This window comes from Onychostruthus taczanowskii, unplaced genomic scaffold (genome assembly GCF_017590055.1).
Source record: "Onychostruthus taczanowskii isolate IOZ18803 unplaced genomic scaffold, ASM1759005v1 scaffold50, whole genome shotgun sequence".
In the NCBI taxonomy this organism is placed as follows: Eukaryota; Metazoa; Chordata; class Aves; order Passeriformes; family Passeridae; genus Onychostruthus; species Onychostruthus taczanowskii.
Genome location: NW_024502569.1, coordinates 5965441 through 5986904, shown reverse-complemented (window position 1 = coordinate 5986904; position 21464 = coordinate 5965441). Strand labels below are relative to the sequence as shown.

General features: G+C 42.0%; 1 protein-coding gene across 1 annotated transcript in view; it reads right to left on the bottom strand.

Moving 5' to 3' along the window:
* LATS2 (large tumor suppressor kinase 2) overlaps positions 1–16842 on the bottom strand; it is a 48658-nt gene extending 31816 nt beyond the window's left edge. The window contains exons 1-2 of the mRNA XM_041415990.1: positions 16709–16842; positions 12037–12609 (exon numbers count right to left, since the gene is read on the bottom strand). Of these exons, the coding sequence (XP_041271924.1) occupies positions 12037–12375 (339 nt within the window). The 5' untranslated portion in view covers positions 12376–12609; positions 16709–16842. The remainder of the gene's footprint in view (positions 1–12036; positions 12610–16708) is intronic.
* Positions 16843–21464: the final 4622 nt, after the last annotated feature.

The window sequence follows — 21464 nt, the reverse complement described above, 5'->3', positions numbered from 1 at the left end:
ATGAAAAGCAAATCCTTTATTTTCTCAAAAACAAGAACAACCATTGCAACAAGCACAGAAGCCAGGCGTTTCAAATAGAGGAGGGTGTTACCTGAAAATACAAAAAGGAATTAAACTTTGTGAACAGAGCATGTGGGCAGAATGAGGGGTTAAGCATGACTTTAGACAGCAAGCAAACAAAAAACTGAAAAGAAGGTGGGAGGGAGGAATGCAAGGTAACCTGGAGCTCTTAAATTCAGTAAACTGAGAAGGTGGGGAAAACACCTCTGCAGTGACCCAGCTAGAGCTAAGAGCAGGCACACACTGGGGGAACTCTGTTGGGAACCCCACACTGCTCTCCCTGATGTGCAGAGAGCAGCTCAGGCTCAGGCTGCTGCTTCTTCCACCCTGCAGAGTGGAAGACATGGGCTCTCCCACCTGAGCATGATCTCCTCAAGCCAGATACCACAGTTAAAACAACCAGTTGACTATTAATGGTTGAGCTCAGCAGTACCACCTTTGAGACCCAACTGCCCTTCCCCTTCAAGTAAATGTCAAATATCATCCTCTCTGCTCACACACCCAGTTCCTGCTTTTTAGCAGGAGCTTCATCCTTGTTATGTTTCCCACTGGCCATCATCATTGTCAGACATCACTCTCCTGTCCGAGTTTAAACCTCAACAGCAATACTTCCTCTACCCATTAGCTGCCATGATCTGTGAGTCAAAAAGAAAAAATTTAAAAAAAGAGCCTCTTCTCAGACTGGGAAACCACAAAACTACTATGTGAATGCAGCAAAACAAACTAGCTCTCTGTTTAGTGGCAGGAGTTTCCCTAAATTCATGGGCTCAACAGTTTGTGTGCAAGGAGGGCTCCACCAGTTTGACTCAGGACTTTGTCTGAAGCTAGGCAATGGTCTTGCTTCTCTAAGTTAATGGGAGAGAGGAAGAGAAAGAAGTTATATGCATGGCAGAAGCTAAGATAACTGGCCTGCCCCAGCTACATGTAGATGCTGTGCTGATGCTACAGCTGTTGCTGTTTGGCCTGTGTAGGGCAGGGTGAAGCCTGAGTTCATACTCCACTACACAGCTTGGGAGCACAAACCCTCCTGCTCAAAGCAAGAAATCGTTCTTTGAAAAAAACAAAAAAATCCTGCTAAGCATGTAGCACTGCTACTTACTCAAAATAGTGCTCCTGGAGGTGCTGAACACAGAGCAGAACACTCTGACCTTCAAAGAATCTGGGAAAAGGCAGCTCTGCCTCCAAAGCAGAGCTGTGTCCCAGACTCTCCCTCCTGAGCAATGGAGTTCCAGGCTCAGGGGGCAACAGATTCTCCCTGGCAGCGAATCTGAGCACCCATTTCTGCCTGAGTGAGGAGCAGGGCCTGCAACAGCAAGTTCTCAACCTCCACTCAAGTTTCTAACACTTACAAATCACAGAGAAGTTCCTGAAAAAATCTGTTGCAAATGATTTTACAGTATTACAAAGTAATAGTGAAAAAATACTTTTTCTTGTTACTTTCATGTGGTTAAGAGCCCTGAAGGTTCACTTCTCAGCAAACAGAGAGATGAGGGGCGGGGGGAGGCACACCAACGCAAATGAAAATTCTTGTGGTTTGCTTTCAAATTTGCTGGCACTTCCCAGTGAGGTCCTCTTGTAGTATGGGCAGCTGGCTCGCCACGTGCCCTGGCTGACACTGAGGACTTTTGCCCACTTGTAGATTCCTAGGCTCTAGGTCTTCAATTTGCACTGCTGAACAATGCACCAGTAGCTTCTCTCCTCTTTTTGCACGACCGCAACACCACACAGGTGTTGTTTCACAGGTTTGTCATAAAACACCTTCCAGAAAGCACTCAATGGGCATAGTGCTTGCATTAAAGAACATAATAAAAAGATTTGCTAAACAGGAGGGGTGGCCAACATGCAAGAAATGATTGCAGGAAGGAGATGGAAGTGAGTTTCCAGCATAGCAACTGCTGAAGCATCTGGAAGAAAATGAAAAATTCCACCCTGCCCCAGCACACAGCCAGCAGGTTGCTACCATGTCTGGGCAGCACAGATGACATGGGCAGTCAAGGGATCATCTAAAATACAAGAATCATCTGAAATAGAATCAAACTGTGCTGGACAACCAGATAAAACAGACTCCACCAAAGTGTAATGCATATAGTTTGGAGCACTCATTTGGAGCCAGGACAAAACCAGCCCAATATGGAGTGAATTTGTCTTGATTCAAAGGTCTCTGTCTTTTGCCCCAGACTTTTTAGGTTTTTAATTGGTACAACCAGATTTTTTTTTTTTTTTTGTAAATGAGGATGCCCCACAAAAATTAGTATTTTAGAGGTTCCAGTTACGTTGATTGAATTACATTTTATGCATCTTTATCAGGATGACATCTGGCAGGATGGTGGAATGAACACAGCAACTGTGGCAGTGCTGGAAGGAAAGCATGAATGGGACAGGTGGCTAGTTTAAGCACAGTCTATGAAGGCCTGACACTGAATGGAGGAAAAGATGCAGAAATGAAAACACACAGGGTATGCTGGCAAAGTCACATTACAGTTGCATCTATAATTCTTTAACATGTCACACCAAATTTTTTTATATGAAAGGCTGAAGTCTATAAAAGAGTTATTCCTTAGTAGTTTGCAATTGTAAAAAAAAAAATCAACTCATTTAGGGTATTCAGAGGCACATAGAGAATGGCCTGTAGGAGGTGTTAAATATTAGCCATTCAAACCAATGGAGCAGAAAAAGGAATGCAATAGGACAACAGGGAAAGAAAGGAAGGTATAGACTTGAAGAGGCTGGAAGATAAGAACTGATAGAGTGGGAGAACAAAACAAAACAAACAGGGAGGGAATAAAGCTGCAGATCAGCAACAGTGATCTCTGAGTTTCAGCTGACATTTTCTTTTGTTTTGAAATAACCCCCATCCAACAGATTCAAATAGTGGATAAAACCCAAATGTAGCCATATAAAGACTTTTACAGGAGTAATTTTACACTGCTAGTTCTCCTTCTAAAGTCAGTCTCTTTAAAGGGCAGAAACTTAACCATATTATCACCCAGCAGCAGCAGCCTTCTTTCTAGCTTTTTATGCATGTGACGTGCAAGACCCTGCATCTTTGCATGCTTTGAATTGAATGAGTAATTTACAAATCTTGTATTAAAGTAATGAAGGAGATAGAAAAGGAGGATAATTAACAGTATAGAAAATAGTTGCAAAATGCTTGGTCATTCAAGCAGTATACATTTAAATCCCACCATGTTCCCAATTCCCATTGTGTTTGTATTTCTCTAAGTGCATAAGTGACTGTGTGTGCCACAGTAAGTTTCGCACATGCACACATACACTGATAGCAATTAAAGACAAAGCAGTGGCACAGGACAGAGTTATTTCCACAGACTGTCCTTGCCATGGCCATTACCTGATTCACAAAGTTACAGGTACACAGTGTTCTTTGACTTTAGCCTTCTGAAAATTAACTGACCTAGAAATAATTTTTTTAAGGTATTTTCATATCCTCTCTCATTCTTTTAATCCTTCACCTCCCTAAGGAAATATTTTTAATTACTTGGATTCACTCAAAATGAAGAGCACAAGTTTCTCAACAGGAAAAATCCATCTCTTACACTGCAGGGAAGCAGAACATAGCCTCAAACATTAGAATATTGTTTCCTTAGACTGAAACAGAAATCCTCAAGGCAGTACCAAATCCTGTGGATTAAGTTCTTCACCAACAGCTGGCACCGTGCAGACACTACAGTCATCCCAATACATATATGCACATATGCATTGCTTGGGTGAAATCAAATTTCTATGTATCCATTTATAACCCAGAAGTTTCTTATGAACTGCCAGTGACTGCCCTGATGGCAGGACAAGTCCATTAGGAACAAACAAGTTTTGCTGTGCTGCAGCCACAGCTTGGAAACCCCATCAAGATCAGAGCTGACAGATCCACCTCAACAGAAGCTGCTCAGTAACATAAAGTCAAAAATACCTCTATCAGCAACAGTATTTTGGGTGACATGCAGCAGATGTGTAGAGCAGGCAGAGAGCAAGAGTTTGACTCGCTGACTTTCATCAGGCTTTTGTTAGAGCATCTTCTGGAGATGGGAAACTGGGATCCCTCTCAAGCCTGGACAATATGAGACTGCTACTGCTAGGATGAGACCACAGACCACAATGCCACAGCAACTTCAGCCTCTAATTTGGTAATCAGAAGCATTGTTAAATTTTTTTTTTCCCAAAAACCCAGGGAATTATAAAAACTTAGAAATAAGGGCCAGTATTTCCCATTCTAAGCCTCAGCTCCAAGCAACATAAAAATGCGAGATCTGATCTACACTCACAATTAGGTTATGAACATAAGCTGAAGAAATTAAAGAAGTTAGATGTATTCACATGCTATACACATAACCTACGTAAATTTAAAGCCCAAGTTAACACAAACATTTGTAGCTTTAAGCAAACAATGATCATATGTCTGTACCTGCTTGATTTTACTAGTGCAAATTGCATTGTTCCAGCAGTACTTGATTGTGGAACATCTACTCTATAGCTAGAGTAGCTAGAGCCACAGGCAGCTTGTAATCCACTCAGAATTCTTTCCGAGGTCAAAGAAAGGAAAACCTGGGTCTAACCAGCTGTTTCTTAAGAGTGATTCAAGGGAATTAATGGACATATCCATGAGAAAAACAGCAGCTGGCACCACCAAGTAAAAAGATTTGAAGGGCTCTTTCACATCTCACCTACTTCAGACAGCACTGCATACAAGCATTTGCAAGTCAGAGACAGGCAGCACCCAAGAAGCAAAGAGTGCAAGTACTGGAGCCTGATTTATGGAACATTAGGGGGACACATGGACAACACACATGGCACATGGACATTCTATAAGAGTTGACACCATAAGCAGCTGTCAAGCAGAATTTGAATGCTGGGCCCATGGGAGCATTAACAAGCTGTGGTCTGCTTGAGATGGGGCTACGGCAAGAAAAAACTGAGGAAAAACAAAAGTAATTGTATTTTATTTTATGTATATTTGCCCATGCTATAGGAAAAAGAAAATAAATTTTAACAAAAAAGACTCCACAGAAGTATGGCACACACCTGCGTATCACATGAGTAGCAATGAATTTTTATTTTCATTGTACTGCTATTCAATTAGCAGTTTTAACATAAGCTTTTAATCAGTTTAGTAACTACTAAAAAACATTCCTAGGTTGAACTGAGTTCTAAATGCACACCTTGACCTACCCCTAAAAACAGTAGCATGTGAAAGTCTTGTATCAAGTCCTTCCGCTGAAATCTCTCTAAGTTTAAAAGTGCCATTCAATTTCTTTAAAAAAGAAAAGAATCCCCACAGGCAAGCAAAAAACACCCCACATCCCCCTTCCCATGCAGAGATGCTATTTTTCAGTCTCTGTATAAAATATAAAATCACATTGGTTCCTTTCAGATACTAAAGCTGAAAGAACAGCAGAGATTTAGGCTGAGAACAACATAAAAAATGCAAAAGGAACTGTTACACCCTACTGCTATTGTGATATCAGCTTCCTGTTAGAATAATAATGGCAATCTTCACTTTTGGTCACAAGGGCTTTTTATTCAGAGACTGAAGTAAATGCTTATGCACATTTTTTAGTGAATGTGAAGAAGTCATTTCCTTTCTCACTTAAAAAAAATCCATAGCTCAAAATTCTACTGGCAATTAAATTTTAATAAATACAATTTAAGTATCCAGTGCAAGTTAATCCTGTACCCTGTTAGAGCAAGATACAATTTCATATTTTTATATTAATTCCCAAGCTTCTAGAATGTTTATCTGATATGCGGAATAGGAAAGTTTAAGATAACTCAAGATTCACACTTATCTACAGTTGAAGTCTAGCATCTGATTCCTGTCCTGTCATTTCAAACACAATCCTACTATCAAGATGTAATTTATTCTGTGTTTGATAAAGAAGAAAAAAAGACTAACAAGAATTAAGGGCAGAGTCTAATATTCTTCAGTGCAATATTACTGTCCAGCTGCCAAATCTTGTCATGCAAAGGAGAACACACGATCATTTACAATTGTTAATAAATATTTCCAACACCACAAAAACTCAAGGGAAAATACTTTTCTTTCTTCTGCAGGACAAGCATATCCCAAGCCATGCTCACATAGAACAATACCTAGAGCACCTTCTCAAAGACATTGTGGGAGTTTGTGTCATGACACAGAGAATCTAAGTACACTCACTAAGCCAGTATCATCAAGAAGTGACAGAAACATAGGAAGACTGGAGACAAGAGAAAGGGCTTAGAAGAGAAAGGTGTCAGAAGCTATCAGCTGAAGAGCAATTTCCACCTCTTGCTTTCAGCCCCTGGAAAGCTATGACTCACTTTTTTCTGAAGAACTGAAATGACTTAAGTTGCTAACCTCAGGCATATTAGTGGGGAAACACATTCCGTTACATGCTTTGATAGAAGAACACTGCATTATACTGGAAATCTCTCAGAAAGACTGAAACCAAAAAGGGAGGTTAGAAAGAAAAATGTGTAGGAAAAGGTTATGAAACAAGCCCTCAATACACCTAGTAAAGAGAAGGCAGAGTGAACAACGTACCTGATGGATGCAAATGGAACACCCAAGAGACTGTTGGCCTGAATTATCAGATCTATTTCAGTTGCTAAAATAAAACCTTTCTCCTGCACTCAGCAGTGAGTGCCCTCATTTGAACATCCCTTTTTTCCTCCCTGTAACCCAAAATACTTCTACAAGCAGCACAGCTTGTAATGACCTGCACCACATTAGCTCAGCTGGTGAGAGCATACTGCTACCAACACCAAGGGCACAGGTTAGATCCCTGTACAGGCTATTCACTTAAGGGCTGGACTTGATGATCCGTGTGGATTCCTTCCAATTCAAAATATTCTGTGATCCTCACCTTTAAAGCATGTCCCACAGAATAACCCAGGCAATCTTATAACAGCTCATTCTTCAGTCATTTTTCATTAACCAAACAATCTGGACTGAAAACATCCAGAAGATGACTAAGATGTTCATCCTCGAGGTTTTGGTAAATAGCAGGGCAGGAAAAACTTCTAACACAGGTAAAGTTTACTCAAGCAAACACAAAATTTTGTTACAGGACACGCCAATGTTATGAAATTAGTTCTCTCATTTGCTCTTATAATTTTTGCTGTCCTTCACCTTGAAGGCAAGCTGTCACATTAGACTTAACAAATACAAATGCACCACAACAAATACATCACAACAGATATTTTACTACAGCAAAGCTTCAGCAAGTCTGTTATCAAAACAAAACTCTGCACTGTATCTGCTTCCTGTCACTACTCCAACATTATGGTGAAAAGTTCCACTGCTCAGAAAAACACTGCTTGATGGCACATGGATCATAGGTGGACAAGCATGACCTGTACAGAACAGGAAGAACAGAATACTAGTTCTACATGCTAAATGCAAAAAAATGACTTTTTGCAGAAGCTCTATTTGGCAGAACAGAATTTCCCTCTCTTAAAGAACTGCAAATATTTGTTCAAATTGAGAGAAATACTTTATTCTCCATTCTCAAAACCTGAAATCAATCAGCATTCCCAAACCAGGGGAGAATCTTTGCCAAACAGGTTCAATAAAAAGAAGACAAGCCACGATGAAGAGATTGAAAGAATCCTGGAATGCAATGAGGAATTTAAGGGAAAAAAAAGCAACCAAAACCCCCACCCCACTTCCACAAACTGAATCTTGTTAATTTAGCATAACATTGGTAACAAGGTAGTCAATTTTATATTCTTACACACATTATTACATCATTCCACAGACACCATTCCATTCCATTGAAAGACACTACAATTAGTAACCAATGGACAGATCTTCCCCTTCAAAATATCCTGACATTGGCATGGGAGGTACATGTTTTACTCCAGATATTTATAAAAGCCTCTGGAGAAAATTAAGCATAAGAACTTCCCCACTTCACATATTCATAGTTGTACAGCAGATAGCATGTTACTGGCAGTATGTAGCCTGTAAAAAATCCTAAAACATGATTTTTTTCTTAAAAATAGCTGTCCAAACAAACCATGTCTAGAAATCTTCACCCAGAAAAGGCACCCTTTGCTCAAAGGAAAGTTTGCTTGAGGGAAAGAAAAAAAAACCCACAAAAGTGACAAGTGTGTAACATTCCACAGTTCATCTAGAACTGCTGCAGCCCACTCCAAATTACAATGTCAGTGGCTGTTTATGCTCTAAGGAAGTACAGTAAGTACAGTACAGCCCATTCAGGTTGTTGGAATGCCACTGATCATACACTCAATTGCATCTATTCATTAGAAACATTCAGTCCACAACAGCAGCTGCTTTTACCACCACACCCCAAACACCACCCAGTTGCCCCAGGTGATTCCAGTGGTTTACCAGCCCACAGGACAGATGCCCCACACTCTTGTCCCCCTGCAGTGACTGCAAGTTACACTTCCAAGCCCAAGGACTTTTATTTACTAAAGAATGGCATATTAGGTGTGCTTTTGGCTTCAAGCTTTTACAAAGAAAAAGGTCTGATTTTTTGCAGTCATGCTCTGTGAGTTTCAAAACTATTTAGGCTGCACTAATTATTTTTGATTGAAACTCACTAAATAATTACTGTTGAAAAGATGACTTAAGCAAACAACAGACAAGTTGCTCCATTTGTTTCAGAAAAACAATGACTAATTATGTGTGTTATTTTGTGTTATGGTTTTTATCTCTTAAAAACAAGAAAATATGTAATCATGGTTTCTTTCAGGCGAACAGTGAAGTCCCCATTAAGTTTAGGGGATCAGATTTCACTATAAAATCAAAAACTCCACAATGGCTTAAAAATAAATCTTTCTGGAAGAAAACAGGTCATTTAAAAGAATACTGGCAACTTCCTAACCAATAAAAAAAAAAAAAAGTCTGTTTTCCTATGTAACACCTATGATGACTGCAACTGAAAGACATGAGAATTTGATATTTGCTTCATGAATTACACTGCATTTCATATACTTGTTAAGTCGACCTATTGGTTTATAATGAACCTCCTGGCTGTGTGGGAATTTATAGAGCAAGAGTAAAGTAATAAAATGTTATGTTTCCTTTTTATTTAATAAAACCATTTACAATTTCATCTTAAAACTTAAGAGTTACTTTAGACAGAACAGGGAGCTACAAACCCCAGTAAGCAACATCTCTTGTAGGATTGTCATATGGTTGTTGTTAAAATCTATCCATGCTACAGATATGTGCAGCCAGTAAGAGTATTAAATAGAAGTATCCTTTTTCCAGCCTCTAAAATTCTTTTCCTTTTCAATTGTCACTATTTCCCTTCACCCTTCCAAAAGCCCTTATTGTGGCTTAATAAACAGACTGAAGAAGAATCCTGATCCTTGCATGGCGTCCATCACAACATTTCCCACAAGGTTAGTGTTACTTTTCTGTGCTCCATTCAGGACACCAAAAAGCCTCAGCCCAAACCCAGCTGGAAAATGGAGTTCCAATAAGATCAAACCGAGTGTTATAGCCCTCTACTCCTTCTTCACAACTTCCTAGAATGTTCATGAATAGAGCTTCTTATGACAAACTGCCAGACCCTTCAGGATGCTTGCAGCACCTGAACAGCTGATTTGTGCACCATGAAGCAGGATCAGGAGGGGTAAGATTTTGTATTCTGCAGGCTTGCTCTAGTGGAAGGCTCAAGTAGAACATTAGCTGTTCATGGACTGAAATCCTTAACCTCAAAACAGCTTCTCATGGCTTTTGAAAGGGGAAGGTTGGGTGTGGGCTTCAATGCCCATTTACCAACCTCACACAAGCATTGGGTTCAGAGGTAAATAAAAACATCCCCAAAGAAACTGAAGCTACCTTCATTTCTCTGTTAAATCAGAGATCTGTTGCTGCCCACAGGACTACAGAAGATGTCCCTGTAGTAGGCATTCAAAGGCTTTGATTCACAAGCAGGGACAGGGCAGCTTGGGATCACTGATTTAAAACACATCATGATATGAAACAGTTCAGCATCTGATTTGAAACAGCTCAGGCACCAGGGGGAAAAGAAGAATCCAGAGGCAGTAATCAGGTCTGTTAGCCTATGCCATCTCCAAGGTCAGATACTATTCACATTATCTCAAGAAGCTCCACTCATTCACAGTCCCCTAGGACAGTGAATCTTCATGTGGTCTGGACTCACTCTGGGAAGCTCAGCACTTTTATTCACAGGATTCCAGTCTTGAAACCTCTATTTGGACTCCAGTCAAATGTGACTCTGGTTAAGCTTAGACCTGAGTGCCAAACACACCTAAAGAATAGGCCCAATAATGCCATTGCCAGGCAACAAGTCACAGCTACGGAGAAACAACAAATGGGAGGATGGATGGAGCATGGTCAATGAGGAGTGGCAAAAAAAAGCTCAACTAAAAATGTGAGCAAAATTTAAGGAGCAAAAATCTCCACATCAGAGTCAGAACTGGGTTCAATGCTGTAGAAGCAGCAATATCACTGTATGAACACTGAAGTCAAAATAGCAGAATATATTAAAAAAATTACACATATACTTCACTACACTGCTTTGAATACAAGGCATTTTCACAGGTGTTCAGGTATTTCTGTTTTATACATTGGCTTAACATTACTGTGCTGTGCTCAAAGTACTTTCCAAGATTTCAGTCCAACAAGCCAAGTTCTATGTGTGAACGATTTGTCCCTGTAACCTACCAAATGTGCATTTCCAATCCAGAATCCAGCTGTGCTCATTTAACCTTGGCTCATATGCACAAGGAATGTTCCCATCCTAAACAGCTAGGGAAATTTAGAGGCTAGAGTTCTAAAAAACACTGTTTTCATGGCCTACTAAAGATGAGAGAAAATCCTTAGTTCCTCCAGTTAAATAATTCAGTACAGCATCTTGGTTCACTGGACTAGGAAGTGTTTAGTTGTTCTGCAGCACTTCTTATTAGATATGCAATCTACTCTAGCTCTGATTATCTTGTGTAGCATAAACTCTTTGGCATAGAAACAGCACTAATTAATATTGATATAGCTCCAGGGAAATGCATACTGTTATACTGTTTGTAATACTGCTTGATGTTAGTTTTGTTATACAGGATCAGAATACCGTTTAGGACAGTAAAAAGACTTACATTCTGCCATGAGTGAATGGGGGGTAAGTTTTGAAATCAAGGAGATGCCACTAAAAGCACTTTGGTTTTAAATCTCTTCAATTTGTATCAAGAACTATAAATGGAAATGTTTCAGCTTGTCAACAACTGCTATTCAATCACACAGGAAAAAAAGTGTTCCTACACCATTTAGAATCTGAACCCAAACCAGCATTTTTTCTCTAAAAAGCAAAATTTTGAAATACTTCTGGACAGAGGTGAAAGTTGACACCAACACTGGAAGCACAAGCAAGATGAATGCAGCTCAACACAAAAAGACTGTGTTCTGCACCATGCGAAAGGTCTTTGAATTAAGAATATATTCTTCAATCAATCTTCAAGCATCAATCCCAGGATGACAAAAATAAAAAGCATCTCTACACCAAGTCTCTGATCTGAGCAGTGCTACCACCTCTTAATAGAAGCAGAGAAAGTGAAGAAGAAAACGTGTGGACAGAATCACTGCAGTCAGCTGAACATCCATCCAAGCCCTCCTGCTTCTGGCTAAGAGCAAGTGAGATTCTTCAAATACCAGATATTGCATCTATCATTTCTTACAGTTTTTTCTGTCAGTGAGCTGGGCTTAGACAAAATTCCACCCCATTACTCACAACTAAGGCTTGTTACTAAGCATTGCAGGGAAAATGAAAAAACAAAAAAGAAAAAGACTGTCTTTAACATAAATGAACCCCACACTAGTCACATCTGTCCCCAGTAAGTCCATCTACTCTGCCGTTCATACAGCAATACGACTGCCAGAAGAATCAGTGCATTTTCATGATTTTGACACCCACCATCAAAATCCTTCCTTCAGCCCAGAGTATGAACTTGTTTTGGCAGCAGTGCCAATCCCCCCTCCCAACTCATACGTACCTGATCACAACCTGCATTCACCAGCTCCTGGAGCATCTGCCTATTGACTTCCACGGCTGCTGTGGTGCTTGACTCATTAGCGAAGGGCAGCAGAGAATATCTGATTTCTCGCAGAGCTTTCTGATACGGTCCAAACTTGGGAGTTTGTCTCATCTGCTGCTGCCTTGCAGCATCCTTCCCTATTAAAATCTTAGGGTCCAGAGAAGTTTCACTGCCTGCTCCAATTGGCAGTCCCTGACCTGAAGATTTGGATGGCTGCTTTAAACCTTCTCGAATCTCTTGCAGCCTTTGTCTGCTGTTTCCAGAATACGTCGTAGCAGGAAAAGTCTTTGGCCTCATTGTTGATCCAGTTTTCTCTGAGCATAAATACAGCTTTATTCTTTGTTTCTTTTAAATGATTTCAAAAAAGTGTCACTTGATGGTATCAATTTCTTGTAAACATAATCCTTCACAGAGAAGAAAAGGCAAAATTCTCAAGAGATTTCTGCCAATATTTTACTTCAGCTCACAATCTTCACATTTCCTATGGAAAATAATAATCTGTGGAATCATCATTTTGCAGACTGACAGTGACTGAAACAAAAGAAAACAGAAAGTACGTTCAATTAAGTAGATATCGTAAATGCCTCTGAAGGGACAGCATGACAATTAATCAAGTGAAAATGAATCAGTTTAACCTCTTAAGCTGTCACACTTGGATACCCTTTAATGATTTTCACTTTATCTGTTTCCAGCAGGATTCCAGAACATTTTCTCAACATAACCAGTAAATTTTTCTTGTAAGTTAATCTTCAAAATAAAACTCCTAAAAACCAAGGTTTAAGAAAACTAATTTAATAATTTTACAGTATCTAATTGTGGCAAATTTCCTACCCAATTGCATAACCAAATTCTGGACAAGCCTATCCTATTTCATAAATAGGGAAGAGTACGCTTATGAAATGTTTTTCCCCCACTTAAGATTTTGTTTGTTTTACACTAGCTGAGCACAGTTTCAGAAGTTTATGAAAAAGATTTATAATGGAAATATTGATGACCCTAACCATAGCAACTTCTAGTATTTCAATAACAAAGTGAGTAACAGAAAGACAAGACATTTTGCTTTTCCACGTGAATAACTTAGCAAAGTCCGAAGGTAACAGTTCTCACCAGAACTGGAAGGAAGAGGGGAAGAAAAAAAAGAAGAGAGGAAAGGGTATATTGATATTTCATTAGCTGTGCCTTATAGGGAAGAAAGGGAAAAGCGGGGTAAATGGAGCTACACAGTAAGAGCAGAAGATGAAGAACCAGATCATACAGCATCCCAACACAGAAAAAGAAGACTTGGAGACAGCTTTATGTTCTCTGCTGCATGTCAGTTCTTCTGATGTGCAGCAGAGAACACCTATGCAGCACAGCTGAGCAACTGTAAAACTTGTGATCTCCATGCAGCAGAGATTACAACAAGAATCCTACCTTAACTAAATCTTTATGCATCACCACAATACATTCATGAAATAATGGCGCGTTTGGAACAGGATTAAAAGACAGCCTAATCAGAAATGCAACCTCGCTACTGATGCTGGTTATGCAGGCTGGCTTCTTCTGCTGCCATTTGCACTTGCAAAGTGACTCCTGAATGCTGCTCCAGCCACCTTGCTGGTAAGGGAAGAATTCTATTCAGTTGTTTCCAAATTGCAAACACAGAGGATGGTATGTTTCTCACCGGCACTCAGAAGTCAATTGGATTTTTATTTTAAAGGTGCTTCACTTTTGATCATAGGACATTTACCACTGAAAAGGATTTCTCTGGGAAGTACTGTTCTTTATTTTCCCATGCTCGTAACTAAAAACTCTTCTTGTTGTGATAGCTGTAGCATTTCCCAAAAAACCAACCATTTCCATGCATTTACCATCACTTCTCACTGCCGAGCAAACAGCTTACTGCTGTGAAGCCCAAGAGAATCAGGACACGTTCACCTCTGAAGCCCACCACACCTTCCTCATCAGGACAGAGTCCACTTCAAGCTTTCCTCTAACAAGGTCTGAAATGCAACAGTGCAGTCAGACCCCAGACTCTCCCATGATGTTTCACCAAACTGAAATGCAGGAAGACAGATTAATCGCTTGAATTAACCCAAGTCAACCTTTTTTTGGTTAGGATTTAAATGCTCCATTAACTAAAAAGCACCTATAATGTGTTTGAGGTCTTGAGCTCCTCCATTCTGTGCTCTGCATGAACACCCTGCAAAGCTAACTCACAGAGAAGTGACAGCAACATTTGCCAATTGTTTTAAGGGAAGTGCTAAAGCTGTTCAGCCAGATTTCCACAAACCAGCTATTGGTCAGTAACAGATCAAGCTTTCATTGTCCCAAGTGAAGACAAAAGCAACTGCAGGATCTCAAAAAGAGGTTTTTTCTACTTGGACAGAATATAGCAAAAGATAATACAGAGGCTTGGTAAAAAATAAAACACAATAGTATTGCAGCTTTCTTTGGACTACATCATAACTAGCTAGTGCTTAGAAGATACACAGCAATTAATTGGTTGATAATTTTCTTTCTTTTCCTGACAGCAGCAGGCACCATATGGCTTGGTTTAGGCATCTGGGTTGTTCTTCCTTTTCAGTCCCTGTGCCAATCCTCAGGCCTGGGACCCGCTGGGAAAGCTTGCAAGCCCCCCACCTTTTTGCAGCAAAAGACTGCTTTCCCACTTACACACATGCTTCACATAAAGAACTTCTGTGACCTTTAGCCTCAGCTCGAGTCTAATAATGCTGGGTCAAGCCAGCTGGCAACTTCCTCAGCTTACATTTACAACACTGCTTAAACCAGAAAGAAATGTTGCTCGTTTAGACAGCATGGATGAGAGCAGCAACAGCAGTAAGTACTGGAGGTAACTGCAAACTTGTTTCATATTTTGCAGAGGTTTTTTTTAAACTAAATATGTAAGATAAGCAAGAAAAATGGAACACTAAATATTACAGGTGATTTACAAGGAAAGACAAGCTGCTGGCTTTTTTATATCTTCCTGTGATTTGCATTTTTCAGAAAAAAAACCCCATAAAATGGTTGTATGCTTTAAAAGGCATGTAATGTGTCTCATTCTGTCTAAGCATTTCTAACTGTACATCTGGATTTGGAGAATTTCAAATCCTTCTAATCTGCACCCTGCCTGCAGCATGGATGTAACAACAGCCCTCCTGCCATCAGAAGAAATTATTTTTGAGTCACTAGCCATTCTGACTAAACAGTCCTAAGGTCTTTTCCAAAATGTTACATGTTCTGTACTAATTAGAAGCTTGTCCATTATCCTTCAAGCAGGTGCAGCATTACTTTAATTACATCAAGTTAAACAATTTTTGACTAACTGATTATTTTGTTTCATTGGAGAAACACCAATAGCTGCTCTGTCAGCAACCAAACAACCGATCAATGAGACACTGAAATTATATGCTGATGTCTGTTTTCCCAGCAGCGCTATCTATTCACTCTCCTGTTTCTTCATTCACCAACAGGCTGCATGTGCTAGTGCCTCTGTGGAGCGGGGACACAGGCAAGAAACTAAAGCTCACCCAAGCTGGTGAGCTGTTTCCCCGTAACTGTGCAGGCACTGGAGTGAGCTGAATTTGAAATCACTGCAGTACAGGAAGGAGTAAAGTTTAAAGAAACTGCTACAACTTCCTTCCCTCTCTGAATTTACAGGTATCGTTTTGGGGGATTTTTTTAGAACACCAATTCAAGGAAGCAGGGACTGTTCACTTCGTATTGGAGGTCTACAAAGGGGGGAAGCGCTTCAGGAATTTTATTATTATACAAATCGTGCTTTATAAGTGGGCACATTGTGGAAGTGAAGAAAAGTGCAAAGGGCATTTTCCCTAAAACGATTCCACCTCTCCTGCTAGCAGAACTGTCCGAAAGTGACTCTGTGCCCGTGTCCCAGTGCCAGGCACAAGCACTGGCCCAGCGCAGGCTGTGGGAAACATCCCACCTTCCCCCTCCACAGCAGCCCGGCAGCGACTGACCGCAAAGCCCGGACACTCCAAACGAGCCCTTTTTGCGTCATTTGCGCGAGTGCCTTTCCCGAGGAAAGGGCTATTTCAACACGCACACCCTGGCAGCGGAGAGGGTGGCGAGCTGCTGGGTTTTGGCAGTGACCTTCAGCTGACGGGGAGCAGCGGGGCCCGCTCCGCAGCCGCGGGACCCCGCGGGCCCTGGCTGCTCCCGGCCGGCTCCCCGGGGCCCTCGCTGCCCGCGACACCGGCCCGCAGCGTCTGTCCCCGCAGGTCGCCTCCCGCCGCCGTGCCGCCGGCACTCCCGTCTCCCCCCACTCCTTTCGTGGGCAGAAAGCTCCCAAAATAAACTCCAGCCATTTATTAGCAGCTCCGGCCAGCTGGGGCAGAGGCCTCGGGCAGGCGGACCCCCACCTCGCTCCGCCGGAGCTGTGCTGCGCTGTCACACGAGTGTCCGGAAAATGTCGGAGGGTGCGGGCAGGGCGCCCAGGCTGCCCCCACGAGGGGACTCACACACGGGACGCTCAATCTCCCTTCGAGGACCGACCCGGCTCCGCTCGCCCGCACCCCCCGCTTCCCCACAGGACTCTCCCTTTCGCGCAGAGCAGTTTTGGGGGATGGGGAGCGCTCCCACCCGGAGCTGAGGGGGAGCCCGCGCCCCCCGCACCCGCTCCGCTCACCTCCCCGGGGCGCCCGGCGCCGCCGCTCGCCCTCCGGGGGTCGGCACGGCGCGGCTCAGCAGCGGCGGCGGCCGCGGCGCCGCGGGCCGCTCTCCATCCTCCCCCTTGGCCGTCCCGGGCGCCGAGTGCGGGGCGCAGTCGGGACATTCGCTACATTGTTGGCATTCCATTCGCGCCACGTGACCCCGCGGCGCCCGCGTCATTCCACTCCCCTCCCGGCGCATTCCAGCGGGGGGAGGGGCTTCCAGGGCGGGAAGGGCTGGCGCGCCCTCAGGGACCGAGGTGGGGGGACCGGCGGCCCTCTCGGGGCGCCCGGCCGTAGGTTTACAGGCAGTAAGAAGTGACACTTTTTCCCCTCACAAAACCCGCTCCGTGTCACAGCCACTCCTCGCTGGGTCCTGGCGGGAGAGGGGTGGCACTGCTTCCACTTGTTGAGGCGAAATGGGCCGGGGTAGAATAATGGAATAGCTTGGGTAGGAAGGGACCTTAAAAGGCCATCCAGTTTCAACCCCCTGCCCATGGAGGACACTTTCCACTAAATCTGGTTGCTTAGAGCCCCATCCAACCTAGCCTCGGACACTTCCAGGGGTGAGGCATCCACACCTTCTCTGGGAAAGACAGGTGGCTTGGAAGTGTTCTTCCACTCACCACATGCCCCAAACTCATTTAGATTGAAAGGTCTGTGCTGATAACCATAATTCCTACCAATATCCATTCCATGCTGGACTAACCAGGCACACAAAGTGGCAGCATTACCAATGCCTACTTGGGGTTTTCTTTTAGTTTCTGGTTTGCTTTGGGTTTAGGTTTTTTGTTTGGTTTTTTGGGTTTTTTTTTTGTTTGTTTTTTTTTTGTTTTTTTGTTTTTTTTTTTTTAAGGGGGGATTACTTGTTTTTCATGTTGTTTCATAACGGTGAGGAGACGAGGGAACTATGAGGTATCAGAGGACAGACAGGGAATTCACATCTGGAACAAAATTGCAGAACCAAGCTGCAAAGAATATTTGGATGCAAAGTTCATATTTGACCTTATTATGGATGGCGGTACCTGGAACCAGATTCATGGACTCACTAAGACTGGAAAAGATCTCTGAGATCATCAAGTCCAACCATTAACCCAGCACCGATATGTTCCCCACTAAATCCCCAAATGCCACATCCATGTACTTTTTTAACACTTCCAGGAGCAGTGACCTCACCATTTCCCTGGACAGCCTGTTCCAATGCCCAACCACCCTTTCAGAGAAGATCTTTTTCCTAAGATGCAATCTATACCTCCCCTGGCACTGCTTGAGGGCATTTCCTTTTGTCCTGCTCCTTGTTACCTGGGAGAAGAGACAGGCCCCCACCTCACTAAACCTCCTTTCATGTAGATTTAGAGAGTGATAATGTCCACCTATGAACCTGTTTTTCATGAAAGCAGGAATAATATCATTTTAGATATCTCTCTGGTTTTTAATAAAGACAATTCACAATGAGAAATAATCCCCACGCTCCCAAATACAGTAATGTTCAGATCTGGCAGGCTGGCTCTGACCCCTCAGCATGACAGATATGCATGCTAGTCATAACCAGAGGGTATTCATACAGAGTAAAGAGTCCATAAGAAAATAAACTTTCTTATATATAGGCATGTATCTTTAGATCATTAACATGGAAAAAGCCTGCAGTCCTGAAATTCTTCAAAATTCTTAAAATTCTGTTGCACAGCTGAGAGGTGCTCATTGTGGGGTTGCTCTGTTTGGCAGGGAAAATGTCAGTCTTGCAAACTGATAAGACACGTTTAATCATGCGACGAGCCCCAGTGTCTTCCACTGGACTGCAAGCACGTATAAAGAGAAGTCTGTGCATAACTGTCTTTCCAGGATGGGAGCTATATTTACAGCCTTTTCCAAGCCAGGGAGATTATTTTTGTAAGTAATATACTCATGGGCAGTCCTATCTCAGAATGTTTCTCTGAGCTTCTTTATTGTAATTTTTTTTCCAATGTCTTCCATGCAAAACGGTCAATAGTGCCTATACATGAATAATGCTTATAAAAAAATAGTGCTTATAAAAATGCTGGTTTGGGAGGAGAATAGAGTGCTGCATTTCATGAGAAAAATGCAGCCTGGTGCATAGAAATTGTTTAGCATCTCATCTGAAGGCAGTCAGTTGCTGTATATAAATTGCTGTCAGAGTTTCAATAGTGTCATTGACTGGAATATATTGTAGGGCAGGGGCAGGGGGAAAAGAGGAAGCCTCTCTGGAAAGCTAAAGATAAGGAAATCCATTAGGTTCAGACCAGATTCCAGTGTTGGCAGAATATTGCAGGAAAATGTGGGTCATTTTGCAATCTTCGAATACCTGCAAAACTGAAGTAAATTTTAAGTGATATGACAGATGCAGCACGGCTTCATTTTCTGAATTACTGCTGTGCTTATCCGATGAAGCATAGCAACATGATTGCCCAAACCAGACATTGCTCAATGGCTTGAGACCTTTTCCCAACAAAGTTCAGGCCGGTTTAAAGGAACAGCATCAAGATAAAAATTGCTTACTCTGTGCTATAATACTCTTTTGTAAGATTTGCTTGTTAACTGCTTTCTTAAATCCAAGTAAAACAAATCTTTTAATTTACTTTTCTCCTTTGCAATTGTTTGTTTTCCTCTGGCATTCTGATCCATTGGGAATGAGGCTCAACTGCACTACTTTGCTTCCTGGTTCCAGCCAGCTGTGCTTTCTGAATTTCATGCATTTTCACAGAGTTCCTGGGATAGAATTCCCACCACAGAGCAGCAAGCACAGGTGAGATGGGTTGCATCCATCCTCTAGAAGGTGCCCATATTCAGCTGGTGCACCACAGATGTAGATACTCTGTAGATTGTTTCTGCCTTTACCCTTTTAGAAACTCAAACTAATGGAAATCATGTTCCTCAGAAATACTAGGGAAATTGAAGTCAGCTAGGTTTTTACAACAACTTGGTTAAAACATTATTTGATCTTTGTATGGTTTTTGGAGATCACTGTGAAATAATCTCTTTGGAAATTACTGTCAAGTCTTTCTGCCCAGCTATCTTCTCCCCAGTAAGGCACTTCCAGAAGGAAAGATGCTCCATAAGAAGAACAATACAATCTGGGCTGTGCAGAGCAGCAAGTCTGTTCCCAGACTAGACTGTGAGATAATAATCGACCACGAGTAAGGGCCATTGTGTTTATTCATGGCTCTGCTTTAGTGAGTGATGCTGCTGGGTCTATGGTTATTACAGCACTCACCTGCTGACTTGCCTGAGCAGCTGTCTTGCCGTGTGGGCAAGTGGGAAGGACCACAAATCCACTATTTCACATTCTTTCTCCTTCCACCCACCTGAAACAACGAGGGAGATGGGAGCTCTACACAGCTCCATCCTGACATCTGATGCTGTGTGTTGCCTCATCCCCTCCTTGTACTCTTCTTTCACTGTTTGCTGGGCCACAGTGTCTCTTTCTAAACTATTGTATTTGGAACCAATTACCAAATCATGGTGCTAAAAATACTCCCAACAACCAAGTAATTAGGATGTGGGTGGATGTACTTTTTCTTTACACAGTACTAATCGCCAATAAAAGCTTGCACCCGTTCACAAAACTTGATAATATTCCTAAAGCAGGAATATTATCAGCAATGCTTAGTTCTCTGCTAGTTTTTTTCAAAAAGAGGGACACACATGTGAAACAATGGTGAACACTTGAACACATGTGTGTATGAGCATACATACACAAGGAATTTGCTGACAGTGACATCCTGTTTAGAATAACAGTAACATGTTTAGAACAAACCAGTGTGATGTAACATGAATGATGTGCAAGGAAAAAAGACTTTACAGAGTCACTGAAATGTTCTTGTTTCAACACATTGATTTTCTTTGCAGAGTGATACTGGGGAATCATTCTTCCCAAATCACCAACGCAAAACCAGTTTGAAATAACAGTTCTGGGCTCTCCAGCACAGTACAGACAATACAACCTATATGTGAATATAATATACATGTTTAACCCTGATGCAAGATTGCATTTCTGGTGGTCAAAGTTAGGCTCAGTGCTTCAATAATTCAGCAGGTGAAAAAAATAAACTATAACCACATTCTAGGTATGGTTTAGTTATGCTTCTTTTTTTCCCCTTAAGAGTATGCTTACGGGATGTATCACAGCACTCTTTTAGAGTGGCAAAAATGCAGTGAATGTGAGTCCTGGTATTTCAGAAATTCATTTTATTTCAGCACAAAGTAGTGAAATAGGACAAATCTAACCGGGAAACTGTCTCAGCTTGCACACAGACTAGATACCTGGGTAAGGCATTCAGGATGCTCAGACTGCCTTTACAGCACTCACAGATTCAAAAGGTTCAAAACTCTGAATTTCACAAGGACCCACGTTCCTATGTACTCTGCTCCCAGCCCCAGACTTTGTATCAATTATTGACTGCAGCTGGAGCCCAGCAGAGCCCAAGAGGACTGTAGGAATGTCGGGACTTTGTGTGGAATTTCACCAGTGTGAGCCAGTTGTGCACTCCATTTGGAACTGAATTGCTGAAGTGTTCACGTTCCTGCAATCAGCATGATGGCATCACTCTGTTCAGATGCAATGCACATGGTTTTTGAACACCACAGCCACCCAATCCGGAAATTTTAGAAGATTTTAGGCTGTGCCCTTCTGATCCTGGAGAAAAAGAGAAGGGTAATGCAGGATATGTGAAGCTCTGGTAACAGATCTGGGCATCCAGAAACCATCAATCTAGC